At 44.9% G+C, this 21,297-nt stretch overlaps 1 protein-coding gene and 2 long non-coding RNA genes across 3 annotated transcripts in view; 1 reads left to right on the forward strand and 2 right to left on the reverse strand.

The window, feature by feature from the left end:
- The window catches only part of LOC115076491, a 47,137-nt gene extending 37,482 nt beyond the window's left edge, over positions 1-9,655 (reverse strand). The window contains exon 1 of the long non-coding RNA XR_003852777.1: positions 9,444-9,655. This is a non-coding gene — a long non-coding RNA (uncharacterized LOC115076491). The remainder of the gene's footprint in view (positions 1-9,443) is intronic.
- Positions 9,656-9,679: 24 nt separating this feature from the next.
- Positions 9,680-21,297, forward strand: part of LOC115076468 (selenoprotein P-like) — a 39,195-nt gene continuing 27,577 nt past the window's right edge. Inside the window, exons 1-2 of the mRNA XM_029577983.1 lie at positions 9,680-9,818; positions 15,437-15,652. Of these exons, the coding sequence (XP_029433843.1) occupies positions 15,450-15,652 (203 nt within the window). The 5' untranslated portion in view covers positions 9,680-9,818; positions 15,437-15,449. The remainder of the gene's footprint in view (positions 9,819-15,436; positions 15,653-21,297) is intronic.
- The window catches only part of LOC115076497, a 35,296-nt gene continuing 29,551 nt past the window's right edge, over positions 15,553-21,297 (reverse strand). The window contains exons 4-5 of the long non-coding RNA XR_003852778.1: positions 16,818-16,951; positions 15,553-15,684 (exon numbers count right to left, since the gene is read on the reverse strand). This is a non-coding gene — a long non-coding RNA (uncharacterized LOC115076497). The remainder of the gene's footprint in view (positions 15,685-16,817; positions 16,952-21,297) is intronic.

The raw sequence follows: 21,297 nt of genomic DNA on the forward strand, positions 1-21,297 counted from the left end.
CATATATTTTCTTTGAAATAAATCAGTTAAGAGATTTCTTGAAAGCAAAACAGGTTCTGAATGAAGGAAATGTTAAGGAGGTCAATCAAGAATAATGGCTGTATCTTATACAATTGTAATTGTTATTATCTTTGTAATTTGTTAAAAATTCAATAAAGAGAAATTGAAAAAAAAAAATCTGGAGCTGATGACGTCATCTCAGGGGGACACCCTTGAGGTACGCGCCAACGTTGGTACATCAGTCGGGCTGCGCACGCACGCGCCCTTAGGCACCTGGTCAATATGGCAGCTTGCAGTGTCGAGCTGGTCTAGGGATGCCGGAGGAGGACGATGTGGAGACTCCGCAGCAACTAGCCTTCCATCAACCCCAGAGGGAGTCGCCAACGAGGTAAGGTGGGAAGAGCGGAGACATCGGGCAGCGATGGACACAACATTTGCGCTGGGCGCAGGTGGGACAGGATTCCATATAGGACTTAACATCGCATGTCCTGGATGGCCACCAGTAATATCGCTTGAGTAGCTCCAGGGTGCGGTGTTGGCCTGAGTGTCCATCCACAAGAGAATCGTGGGTCCACTCCAAGAATTTTAGGCAATTAGTGGAAACCACTGTCTTCCTGGGGGGTACGGGAGTGGCCGCAGCTAGGAGAATTCGGGCTGGATCTATGATGTATGCTGGTGGATCCGGGGTTTCATCAGCTTCCAAAGAGCGGGAAAGGGCATCTGCCCTGGCATTCTTCGGCCGGGCGGTAATGCATTTCAAAATCAAAGTGGGCAAAAAAAAGTGACAAACGGGCCTGACGGGGATTAAGATGTTGTGCCTGAAGCAGGTATTCAAGGTTCTTGTGATCTGAGAGGATCGTGATTCGATGACGTGCCCCCTCCAACCAGTGCCACCACTCCTCTAAGGCTAGTTTAATGGCAAGAAGCTCCTTATCCACCTCACCTTGCGTGAGAAAAATGAACAAGGTCGTAGGCTCCTGGAGTCCGCCATTTAGCTTAGCACTGCTCCTACTCCCAGAGAGGAAGTGTCTACTTCAAGAATGAAGGGGTGTTCTGGATCAGGGTGCCGGAGGCATGGTTCTTGTAAGAAGGCTTGTTTGAACCTAGAAAAGGCTAAGCATGCTTCGGGCGGCCAGTTTCTGGTGTCAGACCCCTTCTGGGTGAGCGTGGTTAGGGGAGCCACTAGTTGAGAGAAATGAATAAAATGGCGATAAAAGTTTGCAAATCCTAAGAATCTTTGAAGGCCCTGGAGGGTAGAAGGGTGGGCCCATTCCTGGATGCAGCGAACCTTTTCGGGGTCCATGCGGAAGCCTTGGCAGGACACAATGTAGTCCAGGAAGGGCAGACTCTCTTGCTGAAATGCGCATTTCTCGAGCTTGGCTCGAGTGGGCTCGCAGGTGTTGCAACACTGTCCATACATGAAACACATGTTGTTGGTGGCTCTGGATGTCACGGGAAAAAATAAGGATGTCATCAAGATAAACAACCACTGAGTCGCATAGGAGATCTCAAAAAACCTCATTCATCATATGCTGGAACACTGCAGGAGCGTTACATAGGCCAAAGGACATGACGAGATACTCATAGTGGCCGTCCCGAGTATTAAAGGCCGTCTTCCTCCCCCCCCCACGGCCTGATACGAACAAGGTTGTACACTCCACGCAGGTCCAGCTTTGAAAAGATTTTGGCAGTCTTGAGGCGATCTAGAAGTTCCGTGATGAGCGGCAGGGGGTATCTATCCTTCTTTGTAATAGCATTGAGGCCATGATAATAAATACATGGCCTTAAGGAGCCATCCTTCTTGGTAACAAAGAAGAAACCCGCACCGGCAGGTGAGGTGGATGGTCAGATGAATCCTTTATCGAGATTTTCCTGGACGTATTGAGACATGGCCATGGTTTCCGATGGGGAGAGGGGATAAACCTTCACCTGGGGAGGAAGCGTGCCTGGTAGGAGGTTGATGGCGCAATCAAAATGTCGGTGCTCAGGCAGGATGTCTGCTTTACTTTTAGAGAAGACATCTGAGAAGTCTTGATATGGCGGCGGAAGGCCCAGTGGGGTGGTAGCCAGGGAAATGGCTCTTGGAGGATGCACGTGCAGCAAGCAGGTTTCAAAGCATCAAGAACCCCATCTGGCAAGCTGGAGGGTTTCCCAGTGGAGCATAGGGGAATGTTGTTGGAGCCAGGGCAACCCCAACACCATGGGGTGTATCGCCCTGTCAAGGACATAGAAGGAGATCTGCTCCTCGTGCAGGAATCCAGTGTGAAGGTGCAAAATCTTGGTCTTGAATCCTCCATCTATGGAGAGTAACCAGCAGGGACTCTCCATAGATGGAGGAAATGTATAGAGGATGGTCCCAAGCGCTGATGGGTAGCTGGAGTTTTTCCACAAGGGCTCTGGTAACGAAGTTCCCCTTGACCCCTGAATCCACTAAAGCAAGTGAGGGGAACTCCCCTCCATCCTTCAGAATGGTTACCAGGAGAGTCAGTTATGGGGAGGCGTGAGTGCAGCCTAGAAGCGTTTCCCCTCTAGCGACTAGGCTGGTTTGTTTCCCAACTTTTGGGGGCACGTGTTCACAATATGTCCTCTGCTGGCACAGAAAAAACACAGCCCAAACGGTGCCGGCGAAGTTTCTCGTCGGCCGAGATGTGGGTTCTTCCCAGCTGCATGGGTTCATTGGCTTGTCCAGGATAAGATGCCTCTGTGGTGGCAGGGAGAAGAGGACGAGAGAAGGCAGGTGCCAAAGGCAGGAATCTGCGCGGGGGACGCAACTCCCAAGCGCATTGCTGAAGACGCCTATCAATTCTCCCTGTGAGGTCAATCAGGGCGTCCAGTGACTCTGGTAACTCCCTTTCCGCCAGCTCTTCCTTGATGTGTGGTGACAAACCCTCAAGGAAGATTGTCCGCAAGCTGTCTTCGTGCCAATCTAACTCTGAGGACAGGGTGTGGAATTCAATGGCATAGTCTATCAATGTCCGGGCACCCTGGCGGAGGTGAAGCAAACCCGAGCTTAACATGGCTGATCACCCAGGATCCTCGAATGCCTGCCTGATAGTTCGCAAAAAAAGTTGGATGTCCTGGAGCATTGGGTCAGTTCATTCCCATAAGGGTGATGCCCAGTCAAGTGCCTTGCCATCTGGTAGCTCGATGATCAAGTTAGTTTTGATGGCATCGGTGGAGAACTGGGTTGCTTGTAAAGAAAAGTGCATCAGACACTGATTCAAAAATCCCCGACAAAGTTTAGGGTCCCCGGCGTACCTGGATGGTACCGGCAGACGCAGAAGAGTGGGATCCGCCAACTGAGCTGGGACGAGTTGGGCTGTGGCCATTGTTAGGGCATCGAGGTGTGCGTTAAGGCGATCCATGATCGCTGCAACCAACTCGAGGCATTGCTGCTGCTGCTGAAGTTTCTGGGCTAACCCGGGAATGGCCCAGAGTCCGGAAAGAACTGCTGGGTCCATGGCCTTGCAAACTGTTGGCTGTTGCTAGCCGAAGTGTGGACCCTAGGCCAAGGCGAGGTTAGTGCTACCTGTGAGGATGAGCCGCAGGTCCCCGCAGTCGGTAGGCGGAACTGGAGGTGCAGGAACCAGAAGACCTTCACCTGAACGGATAAAGTCCAGAAATGTACCGAGGTCAGAGGTGGGTAGCGGGCAAGCAAAGTCCAGGTACAATCCGAGGTCAGAGACAGGCGGCAGGCAGGCAGGCAGGCAGAGCCCGGGTATGTTTCACGGTCAGAGACAGGCAGCAGGCAGGCAGAGTCCGGGTATGATCCAAGGTCAGAAACAGGCAGCAGGCAGGCAGCATCTGGGTATGATCCAAGGTCAGAGAAAGGCAGTGGACAGGCAGAGTCCGGGTACGTTCCAAGGTCAGAGACAGGCAGCAGGCAGGCAGAGTCCGGGTATGATCCAAGGTCAGAGACACAGACAGGAACAAGAAGAATGCTCAGTGGCTGTTGCTAGCCGAAGTGTGGATCCTAGGCCAAGGCGAGGTTAGTGCTACCTGTGAGGATGAGCCGCAGGTCCCCGCTGTCGGTAGGCGGAACTGGAGGTGCAGGAACCAGAAGACCTTCACCTGAACGGATAAAGTCCAGAAATGTACCGAGGTCAGAGGTGGGCAGCGGGCAAGCAAAGTCCAGGTACAATCCGAGGTCAGAGACAGGCGGCAGGCAGGCAGAGCCCGGGTATGTTTCACGGTCAGAGACAGGCAGCAGGCAGGCAGAGTCCGGGTATGATCCAAGGTCAGAAACAGGCAGCAGGCAGGCAGCATCTGGGTATGATCCAAGGTCAGAGAAAGGCAGCGGACAGGCAGAGTCCGGGTACGTTCCAAGGTCAGAGACAGGCAGCAGGCAGGCAGAGTCCGGGTATGATCCAAGGTCAGAGACACAGACAGGAACAAGAAGAATGCTCAGTGGCAGCTACTCGCAGTAGAGACCTGTTGCAAGGCAAAGCAGACTGCCGGGGTCCAGAGTTATATGGAGCGCTGAACCTGACGTCATTTCCTGGGACTGCCTAGTCCTGCGTTCCTTTAAGATGCGGAGCGAGCGTCTGGAGGCCTGCCCGTGCCTTCTTCCATCCTCGTCGGAGCCCCGAGCAAGGGAGGTGCCTTGGGTGAGATGCCGAGGAATCGTTGCGTAGGGACCAGACACACCGGTAAGTGGGACCAGTCGCGTGGCTGCACAGCCGGCCCGCACAACAAAAGGTTGACCAGAACTGTCTGTTGCAAGGAGGTTTGAAGAGAAGAACTGCACAAAGATGGACATTTTTCTCTGTGTTGTAATTTGTTGTCTTGTTTGTGTGTGCTTTATTATAGATGGCGAGAAGCATCTAGAAGTTATATGGTTGATTATTGACCTTGGTTTGGACTTTAAACTAGACATTGTTGGAAATCAGGGGAAACAGATTTCTGAAGATGTTGACCAGTTCTTGGAAGAGAGCTAGAAGACAAAAAGCTGACTTCAGGAAATGGGTTATATTATTGTTTAGAATGCCTAAGATTCAAACCCAGGGAACATTTGGGCATTCATATGTTGTTGATATAAATGTTTGAGTTTGTAGTGCATTAAGGAGGAAAATTATGAAAATGTGGAAAAATTACACAAAAAGTCTTGAAAAATTCCAAAAGACAATTCTGAAAAATGCTCTGAACTTTGGTCTTTGTCTTTATTTCTCTTTATGTTTATTGTCTGTTTAACTGAAGAGGAATTATTGTTTCTGAGATTAACAATATTTTCTTTTCACAGATACTAAGGAGGGTTCCACTCTAGTCCAGAGGGCCAGCCCAGGATGTCTTACATCTGGCTGAGGGGGGGCTGAGGGGGGATATGATAGAGGTGTTTAAAATCATGAGAGGTCTAGAATGGGTTAATGTGAATCAGTTATTTACTCTTTCGGATAATAGAAAGACAAGGGGGCACTCCATGAGGTTAGCATATGGCACATTTAAAACTAATCGGAGAAAGTTCTTTTTCACTCAACGCACAATTAAACTCTGGAATTTGTTGCCAGAGCATGTGGTTAGTGCAGTTAGTGTAGTTGTGTTTAAAAAAGGATTGGATAAGTTCTTGGAGGAGAAGTCCATTACCTGCTATTAAGTAAGATGACTTAGAAAATAGCCACTGCTATTACTAGCAACAGTAGCATGTAATAGACTTAGGGGTAGATTTTCAAAGGGTTAAGCACGTAACTTACGCGCGTAACCCCAAAAACCTGTCCCTGCGCGTATGTCCCGTGGCTTTGAAAAAGGGGCGGGAAGGGGGCGGGGACGTGGGCGTGGTGCCGATCCGGGGGCGGTCCGGGGGCAGTCCCGAGTCCTTCGGCATAGTGGCACAGTGGTAAGAGGCAGGCGTAAAAAATAAAATAAGGTAGGGGGGGATTTAGGAATGGCTGGGGGGCGGGTTAAATAGGGGAAGGGAGGGAAAGGTGGGGATGGTGGGGGGAGCGAAAGAAACATTCCCTCCAAGGCCACTCTGATTTCAGAGTGGCCTTGGTCTTGGTCTGACCCAGTATGGCATTTTCTTATGTTCTTATGTTCTTAGAAAATCAGGGTAAGGGGGTGAGAGAGAGGATGAGGGATGGGGGATCAAAGATGGGAAGGGGAGATTTGAGAGTGGGAAAGAGAAGGGAGGGGGAAGGAGATTTTTGACTGGTATTGGAAATCTGGGATTGGGGAAGGGACCCTGGTGGAAAAAATCCAGGGAAGGGAGGATTGGAGATGGAGGAGAGGGAAGGAGGTTTCAGGTCAGGATTTGAGGTAGAAGAGAATTTGAGATCAGGATGGAGGGGCACAAATTGGAGGAAAGAATGCTTCATTGGGGAGGAAGGTTATAAAATGGGGGGGAGGGGTAGAGAAATAATCTAGTACAAGTTTTGTGCATTAGCAATAGGAAAGCAAATCATAAATTGTGACTGAATATAAGAACATAAGAAATTGCCATGCTGGGTCAGACCAAGGGTCCATCAAGCCCAGCATCCTGTTTCTAACAGAGGCCAAACCAGGCCACAAGAACCTGGCAATTACCCAAACACTAAGAAGATTCCATGCTACTGATGAAATTAATAGCAGTGGCTATTCCCTAAGTAAACTTGATTAATAGCCATTAATGGTCTTCTCCTCCAAGAACTTATCCAAACCTTTTTTGAACTCAGCTACACTAACTGCACTAACCACATCCTCTGGCAACAAATTCCAGAGCTTTATTGTGCGTTGAGTGAAAAAGAATTTTCTACGATTAGTCTTAAATGTGCTACTTGCTAACTTCATGGAATGCCCCCTAGTCCTTCTATTATTCGAAAGTGTAAATAACTGATTCACATCTACACGTTCAAGACCTCTCATGATCTTAAAGACCTCTATCATATCCCCCCTCAGCGGTCTCTTCTCCAAGCTGAACAGCCCTAACCTCTTCAGCCTTTCCTCATAGGGGGAGCTGTTCCATCCCCTTTATCATTTTGGTTGCCCTTCTCTCTACCTTCTCCATCGCAACTATATCTTTTTTGAGATGCAGCGACCAGAATTGTACACATTATTCAAGGTGCGGTCTCACCATGGAGCAATATAGAGGCATTATGACATTTTCCGATTTATTAACCATTCCCTTCCTAACATTTCCAGAAAGAAATTGTTTGTGAGTTAAGGTGAAAGGTCACTAGAATATAAATCTAAATATAAAAAAAATAAGATGCCCCCTAGGGGCAGGGTCTATTCACTCTCAGCTCCCAAATCCAAAGCCATGAATACCTACATTTGGGAAAACCTGGAGCAGGGCTTTTTCAGCCCTTCCTTGACTCCTGCAGGGGCCAGAATCTTCTTTGTGAGCAAGAAAGATGGCTCTCTGAAGCCATTCATTGATTGTAAGGGCCTCAATGCCATTACTTGCAAGAATTGATAACCACTGCCTCTTATTACGGAACTATTCAACCACCTGTTGTTACGAGCGCGGAGGCGCGGTCATTTCTCGAACAAGTGTTGTGAGCCCTTGAGCCACAGCACCACTCAGGGAAGAGCCCCAAGACACTCCTCGGGAGCTGAGCTGATGCGAGCATGGGTCATAAGGAGCAGGATAAGGCTGGAACGAAAACAAGGAGATGGGAGGCCTGACCCTCTACCGGACCTGCATGCCCCAGATGACCAACAATGCAATGTTGATCAATGAACAATCCTCCGACCGTTACAAGCCCTTTCGGACCTGCCGCTGGGTAACGGCAATAGGCCGCAGGCCGGACAGAGGACAAGGGCAGACGGAGGTCTTCAAACATAGAAGACTCTTGGACGTAGACATAGGCGAAGACTCTTGGACGCAGACATAGGCGAAGACTCTTGGATGACAGTTCAGGAGCAAGGTACTGCAGACAAAAGTATACAGGAGCAAGACCAAGTACTGGGTCGAGGCTGCGATGCAGCACGCTCTACACAGCCCACCTGCGAGGCTGGTCGCGGACCAACCTGGGCTCAAAGCAGGCTCTAGATGAGGTGTGGAGTAGATGAGACTGGAACATGGCAAAGATCCCAAAGAGGCCTGCACCGGTTGCCTCCAGCTCCTGAATCCAAGCAAGCCTTGGATTGCACCTTGGTGTCCCCAAAGAGGATGCTTATTGGAACCAGTACCTGAGGAGAGGTTGAAGGCTAACCTAGGGTTGCCTCTTCGACCAACCATAGGCTCAGAGGTTTCCTGTCTTTTCAGGGCAATGACTGGCAAAGTGCCCCTAGGCTGTGCAATAGAGGCAGAGGTTGAGCTGTTTATACCTCTATTTCTCTTCCTCAGGAGGTGACATCTGCTGAGTTGCATGGGCTCTTCTTGAGGAGAAGCAAGCAAGGCATCTGTTGTAGTAATCAGAGGCCACTGGAACTTGGGCACCAGTCTGAAGTGCTGGTGGGAAACCTTCCTCTCTTGGGCTTGCTCCTGAAAACTGAGGTCCACCATGGCCAGGGAGATGAGATCCTCTAATGTGGGCAGCAGGTCCCACATTGATAGGGACAAAGGCTGGCTGATGTCATTTTAGAAAATGGTGTCAACTGGCCCTGAGCTAGGGGGCATTCCTGGCTGTCACGAGACTACCAGAGAGTCTTCTTTTAGGTAAAGGGTGGGTCCAAGGGGTGGGAGAGGATTTGCTGTGGCCACACTGGGACTCTTCAGCTGTGACAGGATGGGTGATGCTAGAGGTGCTCAGGTCACCACCCCAGCTCATCCTACCCAAACACCAACCTTGGGAATCTGGCACGTGTACACCCTGAACTTGTCAGTAGGTGTTTGTGCCCATGAGAGCTGGAACTCCCTCCTTCCCTAGTACTGTGAATGTCGCTTCTGAAGCATTCCCTACTCCTGCAAGTCTGAGAAGCGGTAGGGCTTAGGAATCAAACCTGGGACTCCCTCATAGTGTACTGCTGCTGAGCCTTCCTGAAGATATTTACAAACTAAACTTGTGTTGAAAAAGCTATTTATTGGCTGCACGATTCACTTTTTTTTTAAGGAAAATTGAGAATATAATACAAACAGTAGTACATGCTGCTAAATGGAGGCACTTTCAAGGATTTGAATATCATGTGTCACAGGGAATTGACGAATACCTACTAAGCTATGCTGACCAAAACTTTCTGTATCCATTTGAAAACTATGAAAAAAGGCAGGGCTTGTTTTCAGGAGGCACTGGCTGGTACTGAATACTGGCACCATTTTCTCCACCTACTTGATTTGCCCTGTGGTCCCTCAGAAAAAGATCATGCATGCCACATGCGATTACCAGCACCTTTTTTTTTTTTTCCCCAGAAAGAAAGCACTGGAAAATTGAATACTTCCACTATAACTTCAAATAAAAACAAAATCAACTTGTTTTGAAGCAGCAAGCTTCTCTCTTTTTTTTTTTAAACACAAGATGACACATACAGGAAAACCTCAACCTCAGTTCATGGACAAGAAAAGAGAAAAAGTAGCAGGCTCGAATTTTTACCCTCCTCTAGGGCCTCACAGAAAAACTGGGAATGCAAGTCAGCTCCGTCCCTCCTCAGACCATACCACTCTTCTCAAGTCCATGGGGCGCCAGTGAATCTTCTAGCAAATGGAAAAGAAGCATATAGGCTATGACAACATCCTTTACTTAGGTAAGTTATTAACAATCAGATCCTTAGGGGGTTCATTCTTTAGTTGGAATTTGATTAGTTGCTCCTACAAACGATTTGCTTTGTTTGCAAGTCTGTGCTAAAGGAGATCCCTGAACTTTGGACCACAGTGGAATCTGATAAACAAGCGCAGTATAAATGCCAGAGAACAGCTGCTTGGCTGCTGTTTATGCTGGAGACCTGAGGGAGGACACTGAAGGCAAAGCGTAAGATATTTTTAAATGACTGTGCTGTCTACTCCAGTTTTGCGGCTATCTTACTTTGCAGTCTTATGTGTAACTGAGTTTGGTGTAAAAGAAAAATTATGACTGAAATTGATAAGGATTTTTTTTAAGGTTAAAAAAATGAGTGGAATTGCGTTTAAGAGAAAAAAAAAAGAAAGTTAGTTTAATATGCTGCCCTTTGCAGAGAGTCTCTTATTATAATTGTAAAATCTCTTTATCAGTTTAACCCGGAGATCCAGAAATCATATTCAAATAAGAAATAGTTAAAGTTCTGGGGTGTATTTCATTGAGAAATTCAGACTTGCCAATAAGAAAGTTTAGACTGTAAACAACTTCATATAAATAAGGGAAGGAATACTTGAGATGTATAGATTTGATAACAAACCCTCAAATTCTGTATGTGGAGGAACATTTGTGAAGGAAAGGCTTTTGAATTTTGTGTCTACCTTTCTGCTCCTCTTCTATTCATTAATGCTTTTTAAGCTACCTGCATTTTAAGTTGGAGGATTTAAAAAAACAAAATTTTCTTACATTGTTTTTGAGAACTGCAAATATGAAGTATGATTGCCAGGTAACTGGAGGCTGTTGGGAGTAGGCTAAACCAGTGAGTGAGTTTTCTTACTATGAAGAACATCAAATCTTCACAAGAGTGAACTGTTCTGTTCGTACGTCTCACTCTGCATGTCAAAGTGGCCCTTAACCCGTACACTTCTACCTAACCCTCACCACAAGTTACTAGGTGGGCCTCCTATAGAGGTATAAATACTTAACTACTAAACAGGCCTTATAGCTATTCTCTCTCTCTCTCTCTCTCTCTCTCTCTCTCTCTCTCTCTGAAAAAACTAGAATCCACAATTTGTTTTAAGCTCATTGTTAAATATTTTATCCCTATTTTGTCTCATTTCTTGAAGCTTGTCTAATTTTGATGCCTTGTTACATTTCCAACATTTTTTTTAAATAGCTAGCAAGCCCTGGCATCTAGCTGACTGGAGTATTGTGATAAGAAATCGCAATGGACAAAAACATGTTTCCCTGCCTGTATGTATAGGAAGGAAACACACAGTATATTGCTCCTTATTTTTATGCTATGAAAACTATAATGCATTGTTTGTCTATGTGGAGCAGATAACACACACAGTATGACACAATTTCTCCTACAGCACTCAAAACAATACTAAAGATGCAACACTGAATATCTCAAACATGAAGATTGATCTAATTTATTTGAATAAAAAAGCACACAGCAGAAACAGTTTCAAAGATTTCAGATTAATTTCTGCTACTTTGGGCAATGATCCAAGAATAAAAGCAGCAGATCTCAGCATTGTGATTTTAGATTTAAAATGTCATATTGGAAACACAATGCAGCCAGTAGTGAGAACCAGTACTCAATTATTACCAAAGCTAGTAAAACTAGAACTTTACAGGAAGAATGAGTTAATTTGATGGGGAAGAATAGGATTCAGAATTACAATTATTGTGTTGTTATTTTATGGATAGTTGGATACTACAAAATATCCAATATTGTGAAAGGTAAAATGAAAATGCTTAAGCTTTTGAATGCAGTTATGTCTACAGTATATGTAAAGAAAATGATCTGCACATACTGTATGCCAAAACAATAGTCCATGCTAATATTTTGAAATCAACGATTCAAGCAATGTAGCTAATACAAAAATGTCTTCTAAAACATTTTATTCTACGTTAATTGTTTCTATGTTTCGATTCTTAGGAAATATTTCTTTATAGGATGCATGTAACAGCCTCCTAGTGGAAGTGAAGGTTATAAAAAGAGTATCTGAATTCAAGAAAGCATGGGATAAATATAGGGGATTTCTAAGGAAGTTATGAGAATTATAATGCTAAATTAATTGGACAGATGGGCAGACTGGATGAGCAATATGGTCTTTTTCTGTCATCATGTTTCTATGTTTCTAATTTTCTATTCTTATTTTTTCTTAGAGTAATGACCGTCACTACTATACAGAACTTAATTCATTCAAATTCAAGACTTTGAAATGTCTGGTAGTTAGTTATCATATCATGGGGCTTCTGTACTATAATACAGTAAATTTGCTTCCCCCTCAATCCTCTTTCCACGCTACCCCATCCTCATTCCTACCAGCTGTCAGAGAGGGAACAGATCATCCTACCTGCTTCTTACCAGTCCAACTACAGTCTTCTGCTTTATGGTTTGGACAGTGTGATATGTCATTGATCTAAGGGTGCTGTGATATCCAGACCATGAAGCTGAGGACCTTACGGTAGAAGTGGCATCCGAAAGGTAGGGAGCTCCGCTCCCTTCTGGCCAGGGGTGGGAGAGGGGCAGGTGACCTGTGCAGTTGCACAGGGCATGACTGCTTCAGGGGTGCAGTAGTGGCTTTGAAAGGAAGCCGCTGAGTTCCATGTTCCTGGTCATGGAGGGTACTGTTAACTGCAGTGATCAGGGGATGGGGGAGTGATGAAGGACTCCCTGCCCCAGCCATGGAAATCAGGGTGCTATAGATGATTGCTTTGAGGGAGCACAATCACTCACCATGGAGTGCACTGCTCTTGATGCTGGCACAGGGCATTGCCAGTAAGAAAGCCAGACCTGCCACTCCTTATTGGGAAGAGACTACTGCTGCCCTTGCTGTGAAAGGATGGCACAAGGGGACTCTCGAGGGCCCTGGTGCAAAGTTTTCTGTGGCATTCTTCCTGTGGGGATTTGCATGCCAGGTAGTACACTTTAGTTACTAGGGGGCAAATGGCTAACCTATTCATTACTTTCCATTTCTGCATTTTGCTTGCACAGCTACAATAAATCTACAATAATTTTACTATGGATGCATTTGCCCTAAAAGCGTTGTTGTGTCTTGCATTAAGGGCTTTGTACATAGCATGGTTTTTATCATGCATCCAAAAAACCGCCGTACTTTAATATATAAATTCCCTCATGTTAAAACAAGCATCTCCGCCGAAGGTGCTCTAGCTAATAATATCTCCAAGCTGTCAGTCATACAAGCATGACTGCCTGCAGCTTATCACTGCATATTCAAGTCTGTTTTGTCGTGTCCATTGTTGGGTCTTTTAACAATCTGGGTAGAAGAACATATAAGTATTCATTAACTAGGGTTTCCATTTCTTCACTCAACCTCTTACCTATGTTCTTATCACTGCGCACTGTGTTTGTCCCAAACATGCTTAAATGCTCACCATTTTGGTCTCCAGCACTTCTGCTGGTAGGCTATTCCAGGCATCTACAGTATCACCCTCTCAAAAAATAAAGTATTCTCTCATATTTTGTCTGGCCTTTTCTCCTCTATCTTCATATCATGACCTTTTTGGCTCATGAAGAGAGGATGAATTCTCCCTTAATGTCTCTAGTAATTTCATGACGTGAGATATTGAGTTTATATGCATGCACAAACTATGCATATAAAGTGCAAATGAGTGTGTGAGAGAGGGAATAAGGATGTAATTGAAAACATAATTGGGTTTAGATTAGGAAAAGAAAGATTGTTTTAATGTTATAGAAGAGATTTTAGTTGTTAGGCTTTTCAAATGGAAATAACTAGGAAGGCCCAGCCACTATAAATCGCAAAAAGGGGCCATGTTAACAAATATATGCTTATACAGAGCAGGGTATGGATGGACTGGGGAAGGCCACCAAAAAACAGGCTATTTTAGTTAACATAAGTTTATTCAGGGGTTATGTTAGCTAAACTTTTTACTCAGACCACAGGAGGGGTAGTCTGGGGAGCCCCATTCTAAGGGCCCATTTTAACCAAAAAGATGTTTCCTCAGACCATGGTAAGGGGTGGTCTGGGTAAGGCTATGGAACGGGGCCAGCTTAGCCAAAAGATGTTTACTCAGACAAGGGTAGGGGAGGCTGCCAGACTGAACTTGGGAAAGTAGGGTAGAATTGCACAGCATGGAGCAACTGTTCCAGCATCTCTGGACTAGCAGCAGTCCTGGAGCAGAATGCGGCTGGCCTACCAGCATTCACAGAGCGGGAAGTTGGGAGGCAGATGCCTCGCTTCTGTTATATAAGAGATGTAGCTTTATCAAGTTAATCGGGTCCATCAGGGTTTTGGTCTTGACCCATATGATTCACAAAATTGTATAATGTAGGTTGGTAAGGAAGGACGCTAAGTCAATTCATTAACTGGAGATGAAGGAAGAAGTTGAATATGGAAATGGAGGTGTTCATGAAGGCACTTGAGGACCTAATGTTAAGATATTGGATTATATTATATTCATGGGCTATTTTGGGTCTATATAAGAGAGACGGGGTTCATTTTGTGTAAGCAGACCTGGATGTTTTTCTTTAAGGATGCAAAATAAAATGATCATAGAAGCATAACAAATGGCTCATGCAATGGACACAGTAGGTAGTGGGATCCGGGCTAAGTAACGGTTCACTAGTCTCTCCCATGGCGGCACCTCACCAGTAGAAAAAGGGGTGCAACTTGAACAGGTTGTTCAGGTGCCATTGGGTGGGGGGTGGGGGGGGAGTATCTAGGCTGGTTATGGCCATGGGTAGTTTAGCAATTCAGGTAACCAAGAGAAGAGGTGGAGGGCCTGCGCAGTTAACAATGATATGGTTTTAGTGTTTGCTCTGGAGAAGGCCTGTAAAAGCGAGATGGAAGCAAACAGCATGAAGTGACTGTTGTTACATGCCCTTGGTGGTAGAATTCAGAGAGTAGGATGGGCAACCACCTTGCTAGTTGAGAGATTAGTTAGAAAGACTCAGGTTGCACAGATTATGTCTCCGTCCCTCACCCCTTACCAGTGGAGGCAAATTGATGAAAGCGTGTTGTGCAAAGTAGTATTTTGCATTTCATGTGTAACTAAATAAAACTGCTGAGGCCGTTTTCATCCACTTAGCTTCTGTGGCGGAGACAGGATACCAGGCGGAGGGTACGGCATGCACAGATTATGATCCTCAAAGCGTGAAATGCCACTGCACCTTTAAAAGTTGTTTTTGCGTATTCAATTTTAGTCTGTATTTAGAAGTAGGGGTGGGATGCTGAAATATTTGTGATATGTGGTTAAAGCAAGGATGTTTCTTGTAGTTAATTTTCTTAGTGTGAAAAACATTTTTAAATTGCCCAAATCCTTCTTATGGCTGCAGCAGAATTTCACCAGCCTAAGGCGGCAATAAATAAGTTGGAGCGGAGGAATGCAGGAGGAAAAACAAAGGCACATCTGTTTTTGCATGAACAGGTGTTGGTGGGCAGCTGCGCAGGTGTAAAGAGAGCTTCTACTCTGTCGACAACTTTCTTTCAGGCTCTGACGCACATCATTTTTTTCTTTTGCAGGGAGGAGAGGGAACAAATATCTGGGGACTATTTCCTTCCTTGTCAATTACTAGTTGTGAAAAACAATATTTCCTGCTACTCAATCTCCACAATGATTTTGGGTGAATCTAGCCCCCAGTACACATCCATGGTTACACAACTGGATTTGGATGCTGCAGTATAACTAGTTTTATTACCATGGACTTAAATTGTCAATAAACATGCCACGTATCTTACTTTTTGAATTGCAGTGATAGCTGGCCTATGTACAGTACATACAATAAAATTTACAATTTTGTTTTGTTCTCTCTTGTGCAGTTAAGGATCAACCATGTGGAGAGGTCTGGGGCTTGCCCTGGCTCTCTGTCTCCTCCCAGGCGGAGGAACAGAGAGCGAGGGTCAAAGTGCCAGATGTCAAGAACCTCCGGACTGGGATATTGGAGGTCACAATCCAATGCTAAATTCTTCAGGTTCAGTGACAGTGGTGGGACTCCTCCAGGCTAGCTGACAGCTGTGCGTTCTGCAGGCATCCAGGTACTGTGCTATAGGCCATTTTTAATATAGACCTGAAAACATAAAGATAAATCAACAGTTAGGTATAATAAATGATTAACACATCATGCAGGTAAAAAGGATATGGCTGCTATACCACCTTGTGACTTAAAATGGTAGAACAAAATTGTAATCAAAAGGGCATGGCTGTGAGTATATTTTATTTAATAATGAACAATGATATAAAAGTATGTTTGCTTATGTTGCACCTCTCTCAGGTTCTACAGCGTAACTGGTGCCAAGGGAGGGGGAAACTGGCACACAAGAAACCCAGTGGGCTCCGTTATAAATTATGGACCCAGTGGTTTGCAGGTTCATGATTAGCTGAGGATAGGCAGTGCCATTGTGCCCACTTCCTACCAATCTTGAATTTCCCCTTGTTAGCTCTGGAGCTCAGCCAAAGGATTGCCCAGGCTCCATGGTAGTCAAAAACCACACCCATGATATAAAAATAAAATCTTACTTAAAAAGGCATTTAGGAAAAATAAAGACAAAGCATAACACATAAATAATGGCACCTACAGAATGAATAATAAAAACAGAATAAGTAAGAATTATCTAAAGAAAAAACAAGATATGGATCACTTCTAATAAAACAACAAAGAAACAAAACCACCAATAGTCTACACTCTGGTATCAGTTCAAACTTTGAAACTTTATACTGAGAGATTCTTTTACCTTAACTCACAAACAACTTCTTTCTGGAAATTTCCCCAGCCACTTTTTGGGATTAATTAATTGGGATTTTTCTGTGTCCAGAGGCTACTGGGGTCACTCATACTCCAGCCTTCCTCCATAGGGCACTTATTTCACTGATCCCACACATTAGACTTGCAGATCGTGGCCAAACTCAGGGATAATCAGCTGTGTGTCTCTCTCAGGAGCAGGTCATATGGGCCGGGAGGGAGCCAACTGGGATAAGAGCTCCAGATCTCTGGCTCCAATAGGACTGGGAGCAATTCTCCTTCTCCTGTTACCTTCACTCCAAAGTAGTCCGCTCTCTTTCTTTCTCTTTAAGCTCTTCGGCATCCAAACTGGAGCCCCCTGCTTACTGGGCAGTTCAGCAGTATTTGGTTCAGGGAAATAACAGTTGCAAGGTTTTATCCTGAAACTGACTGTCAAACTCTGTAGCTCTGCTTATACTAACCTGGCCACTGGCTTTTGTCCTCTTTCTCCCAAGGTGACTCTTCTGGCTGCAGCCATCTGCCTCTGCAGCTCCTTAACAGATCACTTTTCACATTGGATCAGCTCTGCATTCTAGTGCCAAAATTCTGGCTTTTACTGAGAATCCAAACAGTGTGAGAAGCTAGTTATGATTGGTTCATAAACCCCTAATCCCATTTCAGTATAGATTGGCCACTGACCCTCTGCATATTTTCTATGGTCAGCTCTCTAGGACAGAGCTTTCCAAACTTTTCATGTTGGTGACACACTTTTTAGACAAACATAATTTCGTGACACAGTAATTCAGTCTACCAGCAAACCAGAAGTTAAAGGTTAAACGAACAAAATGTATTTCAACAATTTATGTATGTTTCCTTAAATATATACATAAATAAAATGTTTCACAACACAACCTATCTCATAATAAATATTTGCAGGCTTCCACTTCCTCCATGCTGATCTCGTACATTGTGAGATCGGCATAGAGAAAGTGCTACTCTTGCACATTCCCAAAGATTACATGTGCCAATCACTAAAAAGTAATTTTTTTTTTTACCTTTGCTGTCTGATCTTAGTTTTCTAATCGGTTGGTCACAGGCTTTTTTTTCCACCTTTCCTTTCTTGTTTTTTTTGCCAATTCCTTTTACAGGGTCTTTTTTTCTATTTCTTTTCTCTCCATCTGTCTTCCCTCAAACACACAATCAGGTTCTCATTCTCACACGCTATCTCACACATTCTCACACACACAGGCTCTCACTCACATGCAATCTCACACATCCACAGCTCTCACTCTCACATGCCTCTCTCTCATACATACATACATACATACTGTCTCTCTCGTGCACATGCTGTCTCACTCTCACACACACAGGCTCTTTCACTCCTACATGCTCTCTTGCTCAAGCACAGGCTCTCACTGGCACATGCTGTCCCTCTGCACGGGTTGCCGAAGGATGGGCTCTTCAGAGGCCCTGATCTTCCCTGGCCGTGACATGGGATCTGCAGCGGCCCTGCTATCGGGTTTCCTCCTCTTCTCAGGCTGCCGCGACGTGGGATCCGCAGCGGCCCTGCTATCGGGTTTCCTCCTCTTCTCGGGCCGTCGCGACGTGGGATCCGCAACGGCCCATTAATGCTGCTCTTCTTCTGTACGCAGCAGATGCTCCTCCTCCTTCCTGCCCACGCGGCTCCGGCAACGTTTTTCTTCCAGGGCTGCACAGGCAGGAAGGAGGAGGAGTGAACGTGACCCTTTTCTTCGGGCCGTGGTGATGTAAGCTCCACCACTGCCCGCCGATCTTCCTGCTATAGTTCCCTGCTTCCGCCGGCCCTGTGGACCGGGCGACACACCTCCACACTACAGGCGACACACTAATGTGTCCCGACACACACTTTGGAAAGCTCTGCTCTAGGAAATGCAGGCATCACTATTTTCTCACAAGGCAGAAAGACTTGGACATTCTGTCTAACTGGAGGACCACATCTATTGTCCCAATAGGAAACACATAGCCAGAGGCCCCTGTATTAACAAGTTTCTTTTTTTCTCCATCTGAAAATCAGTTAAGGGTTGTCTTCCAAGGCAGTCTAATAATGCCTGGAAAAATCACTGTCCAGGGCATTTGTTTCCCATATTTATTTTAAAATATTTATAACTTGCTCTATCTAGCATCCTAGATGAATTACAATTTTACATGCATAAAAACATTAGTACAAACACACACCACCAGATGAGCAGGGCCGGATTTAAGATTTTGTCACCCATAGGCAGTGTTCCTTTGAAGCTGTGTTGGCACTTGGCCCTAAATCAGTATGGAAGATTTGGCTTCAAAGTCATGCCATAGGTTTTTTCCTTAAAGTGAGGTAGCACAGCTCACGTTGAAGCTCATTCATCAATATTCTGCATATTTAATGCATTCAAAAAATACATGCACAGCTCCCAATATTAATTGAGATTCTGTGGTATAACCAAACATTACAGACATTGGGGGTGATGTAATAAAACCCGCACTAAAATCAGAGTTAGATTTTATGATAGGGTTGAACTAAGATTGTTGGTCCTCAATAGACCATGCATATAAAAAGCTTGCTAAACTGAAAAAGTGTGTTTTTACTCTATTTGCATGTCCACCCGTGCTAAAAACCCCCAAACTATTCCCCCCCCCCCAGGTCCAGACCCAGGGGTCCTCCCTCTCTTCTACCTACCTGAGGAAATTGTTCATTCCCCAGTCCCTGTAAAATGCTGGTCCTTGGCGTTAAAAAATAAAACGCCCTTGCTGACTCCCCCCCCCCCCCCCCCGCCCAAAATTCCTCCTCCCAGCCCAGGAACTGCCCTGCCGGAGAGCCTCCTCCAGCAGGGCAGTTCCTGATTGGTCCTTTTCCTTAACATGTCGGGATAACCTTCTGAAAGAGGATTGGTCCTTTCACTGACATATGACAGTGAAGGGACCAATCGGCAGTAAGTGAAGGAATGAATAAATTACTATTAAGTGTTGGGCTAATTAGGCTATTACCCCGCAATTTGAATGCACCTGCACTAAACTTGCCATGGGATTTTTGGCACAAGCTCTTTTTACGTACCAGGACAAAATGCAAGTAAAAACCAGCGGTAAGCTTAGCTCTGCTTATTACATCGCCTCCATTGTGATTGGCAGGTAGGATCTGACTTGATAATGCAGCTGGTCATTTCCATCCTTTTAAATTTCTTCCATGTATTAATATTACAACGTCGCTGTTATCAGGGAATGAAATATTTGGAAATGTATGCAAATCCAGATTTGGCCTCGGTATCTCTTTTTTGATACTGATAGATCTCTAGATCCATTTAATTGAGATCTGTATTCCTTTGAGCATAAACTTGTATTTTAAAACAATAGCAGTACCTACATTGCCCATTTCTTGTTCTTTTGTGCTTACTTTTTGGTCTCCTTTTGCTTTAATTTGTATTTTTATACATTTTTAACTAAAAGTTGTGTGCCTTTAATTATGACCATGCCCTTCTCAGAGTTCATTCACTTCGCACTCTGTTCAAGAATCCCATGTATCAGTTTGATGTCTAAATGGGATTCTGAGTCAGCACAACAGCCTCTTGCTATATTCAGTTTCACTATTTTGAATCTAAGTAGGAGTTTCTGAATACTGATCAACTGCCATCCTCTATACAAAGATCAGAAATTATAGTGCACCATTTACAGTATTTGTATGCCCAGCTTTTCTCTTTCAATGATATCAAATTAATAATTTGGAGGGCTGTTTACTTGAGTGCAGTAACTCGCACTAATGTTAATGTGGATTAGTGAATAAAAAAATAGGGCTGTGGCAATTACCGTGTACGTTAAACCTCTTACGTACAAATGCCTTCACTATGCAGCTCCTCATTACCTCCCTTCTCTTATCTCTCTCTACACCCCTCCTCATGCACTCCGCTTACCGGCAAGTCACTCCTATCTCTACCACCAAGACCCGACTCCGTGCTTTCCACCAGGCTGCGCCATGAGATTGGACTAGTCTTCTGAACTGGTGCGTCAAGCTCCCTCTCTCGTTGGGTTTAAATCCCATCTAAAGAGCCACCTTTTTGAAACTGCTTTTAAATCTTATGCCCGATTGTCTGCTTTTAGTCTTCTTAACTAACTTTCTTTTCTTTTGCTGTCTTGGGAAGTCCCAAGATGAGGGCTGTGCTTGCAGAGGAAGGCTTGTATTACCTCTTCTTATTCATTATTATGATTTATATCATAACTATCAGACGACCATTTTTTATATCATCATCCCAGACTGCTCTCTGCTGTTTTCTATCTCCTTTGCCCTCTATCCTGCCTTACAGTACTTGATTAGGTAATTTGCAATGCAGTCTTTTCTTTAGCTTGAAATCTAAGTTCATCCTTACACTCCTTATAATCCAAAAATATCTTTTTTTTAAATTCCCAGCTCCTCTTTTGACTTCTCTTAAACATTTTACACCTTATTAGGTCGATGCAATATCGGCACAGGGAAAACGGGCTCATGATTGAATGCCCGCTCTCCTAACGTGCACCGATCGACCTTTCCGGGGCACCCGATTTCATATTTAAATTGGCTGCCACGGTAAAAAGGAGGCACTAGTGGAAACTGTGCACCCCCAGCACCTCCTCGGCAGAGGGCGTCCAGCAGGTTAGAAAAATGGATGCATAGTTTTACGAACGTCCGTTTTCCTAACCTGTGCACAGCCACAGGTGTTAATTTTGAAGAGCACATTTTTTTTTTTTGCATCGGGGGAGAATAATAGCCTCATCAATATGAATTTACATGTGATGAACACATGTTTGAACACGCTAATCCCCTTATTGCTATGGGTTAACCAGTGCGCTTGGCTGAGCACACTGTACTGCATCAGCCTGATTGCGATCTAACTACTTCCATATTTATGTTGTTTAATTTGTTCATTTCATTCCATCAAATATTTGTACATGAATTGCTATACCTTTTTCTTCATTAAC

Source organism: Rhinatrema bivittatum, chromosome 1, assembly GCF_901001135.1.
Source record: "Rhinatrema bivittatum chromosome 1, aRhiBiv1.1, whole genome shotgun sequence".
In the NCBI taxonomy this organism is placed as follows: domain Eukaryota; kingdom Metazoa; phylum Chordata; class Amphibia; order Gymnophiona; family Rhinatrematidae; genus Rhinatrema; species Rhinatrema bivittatum.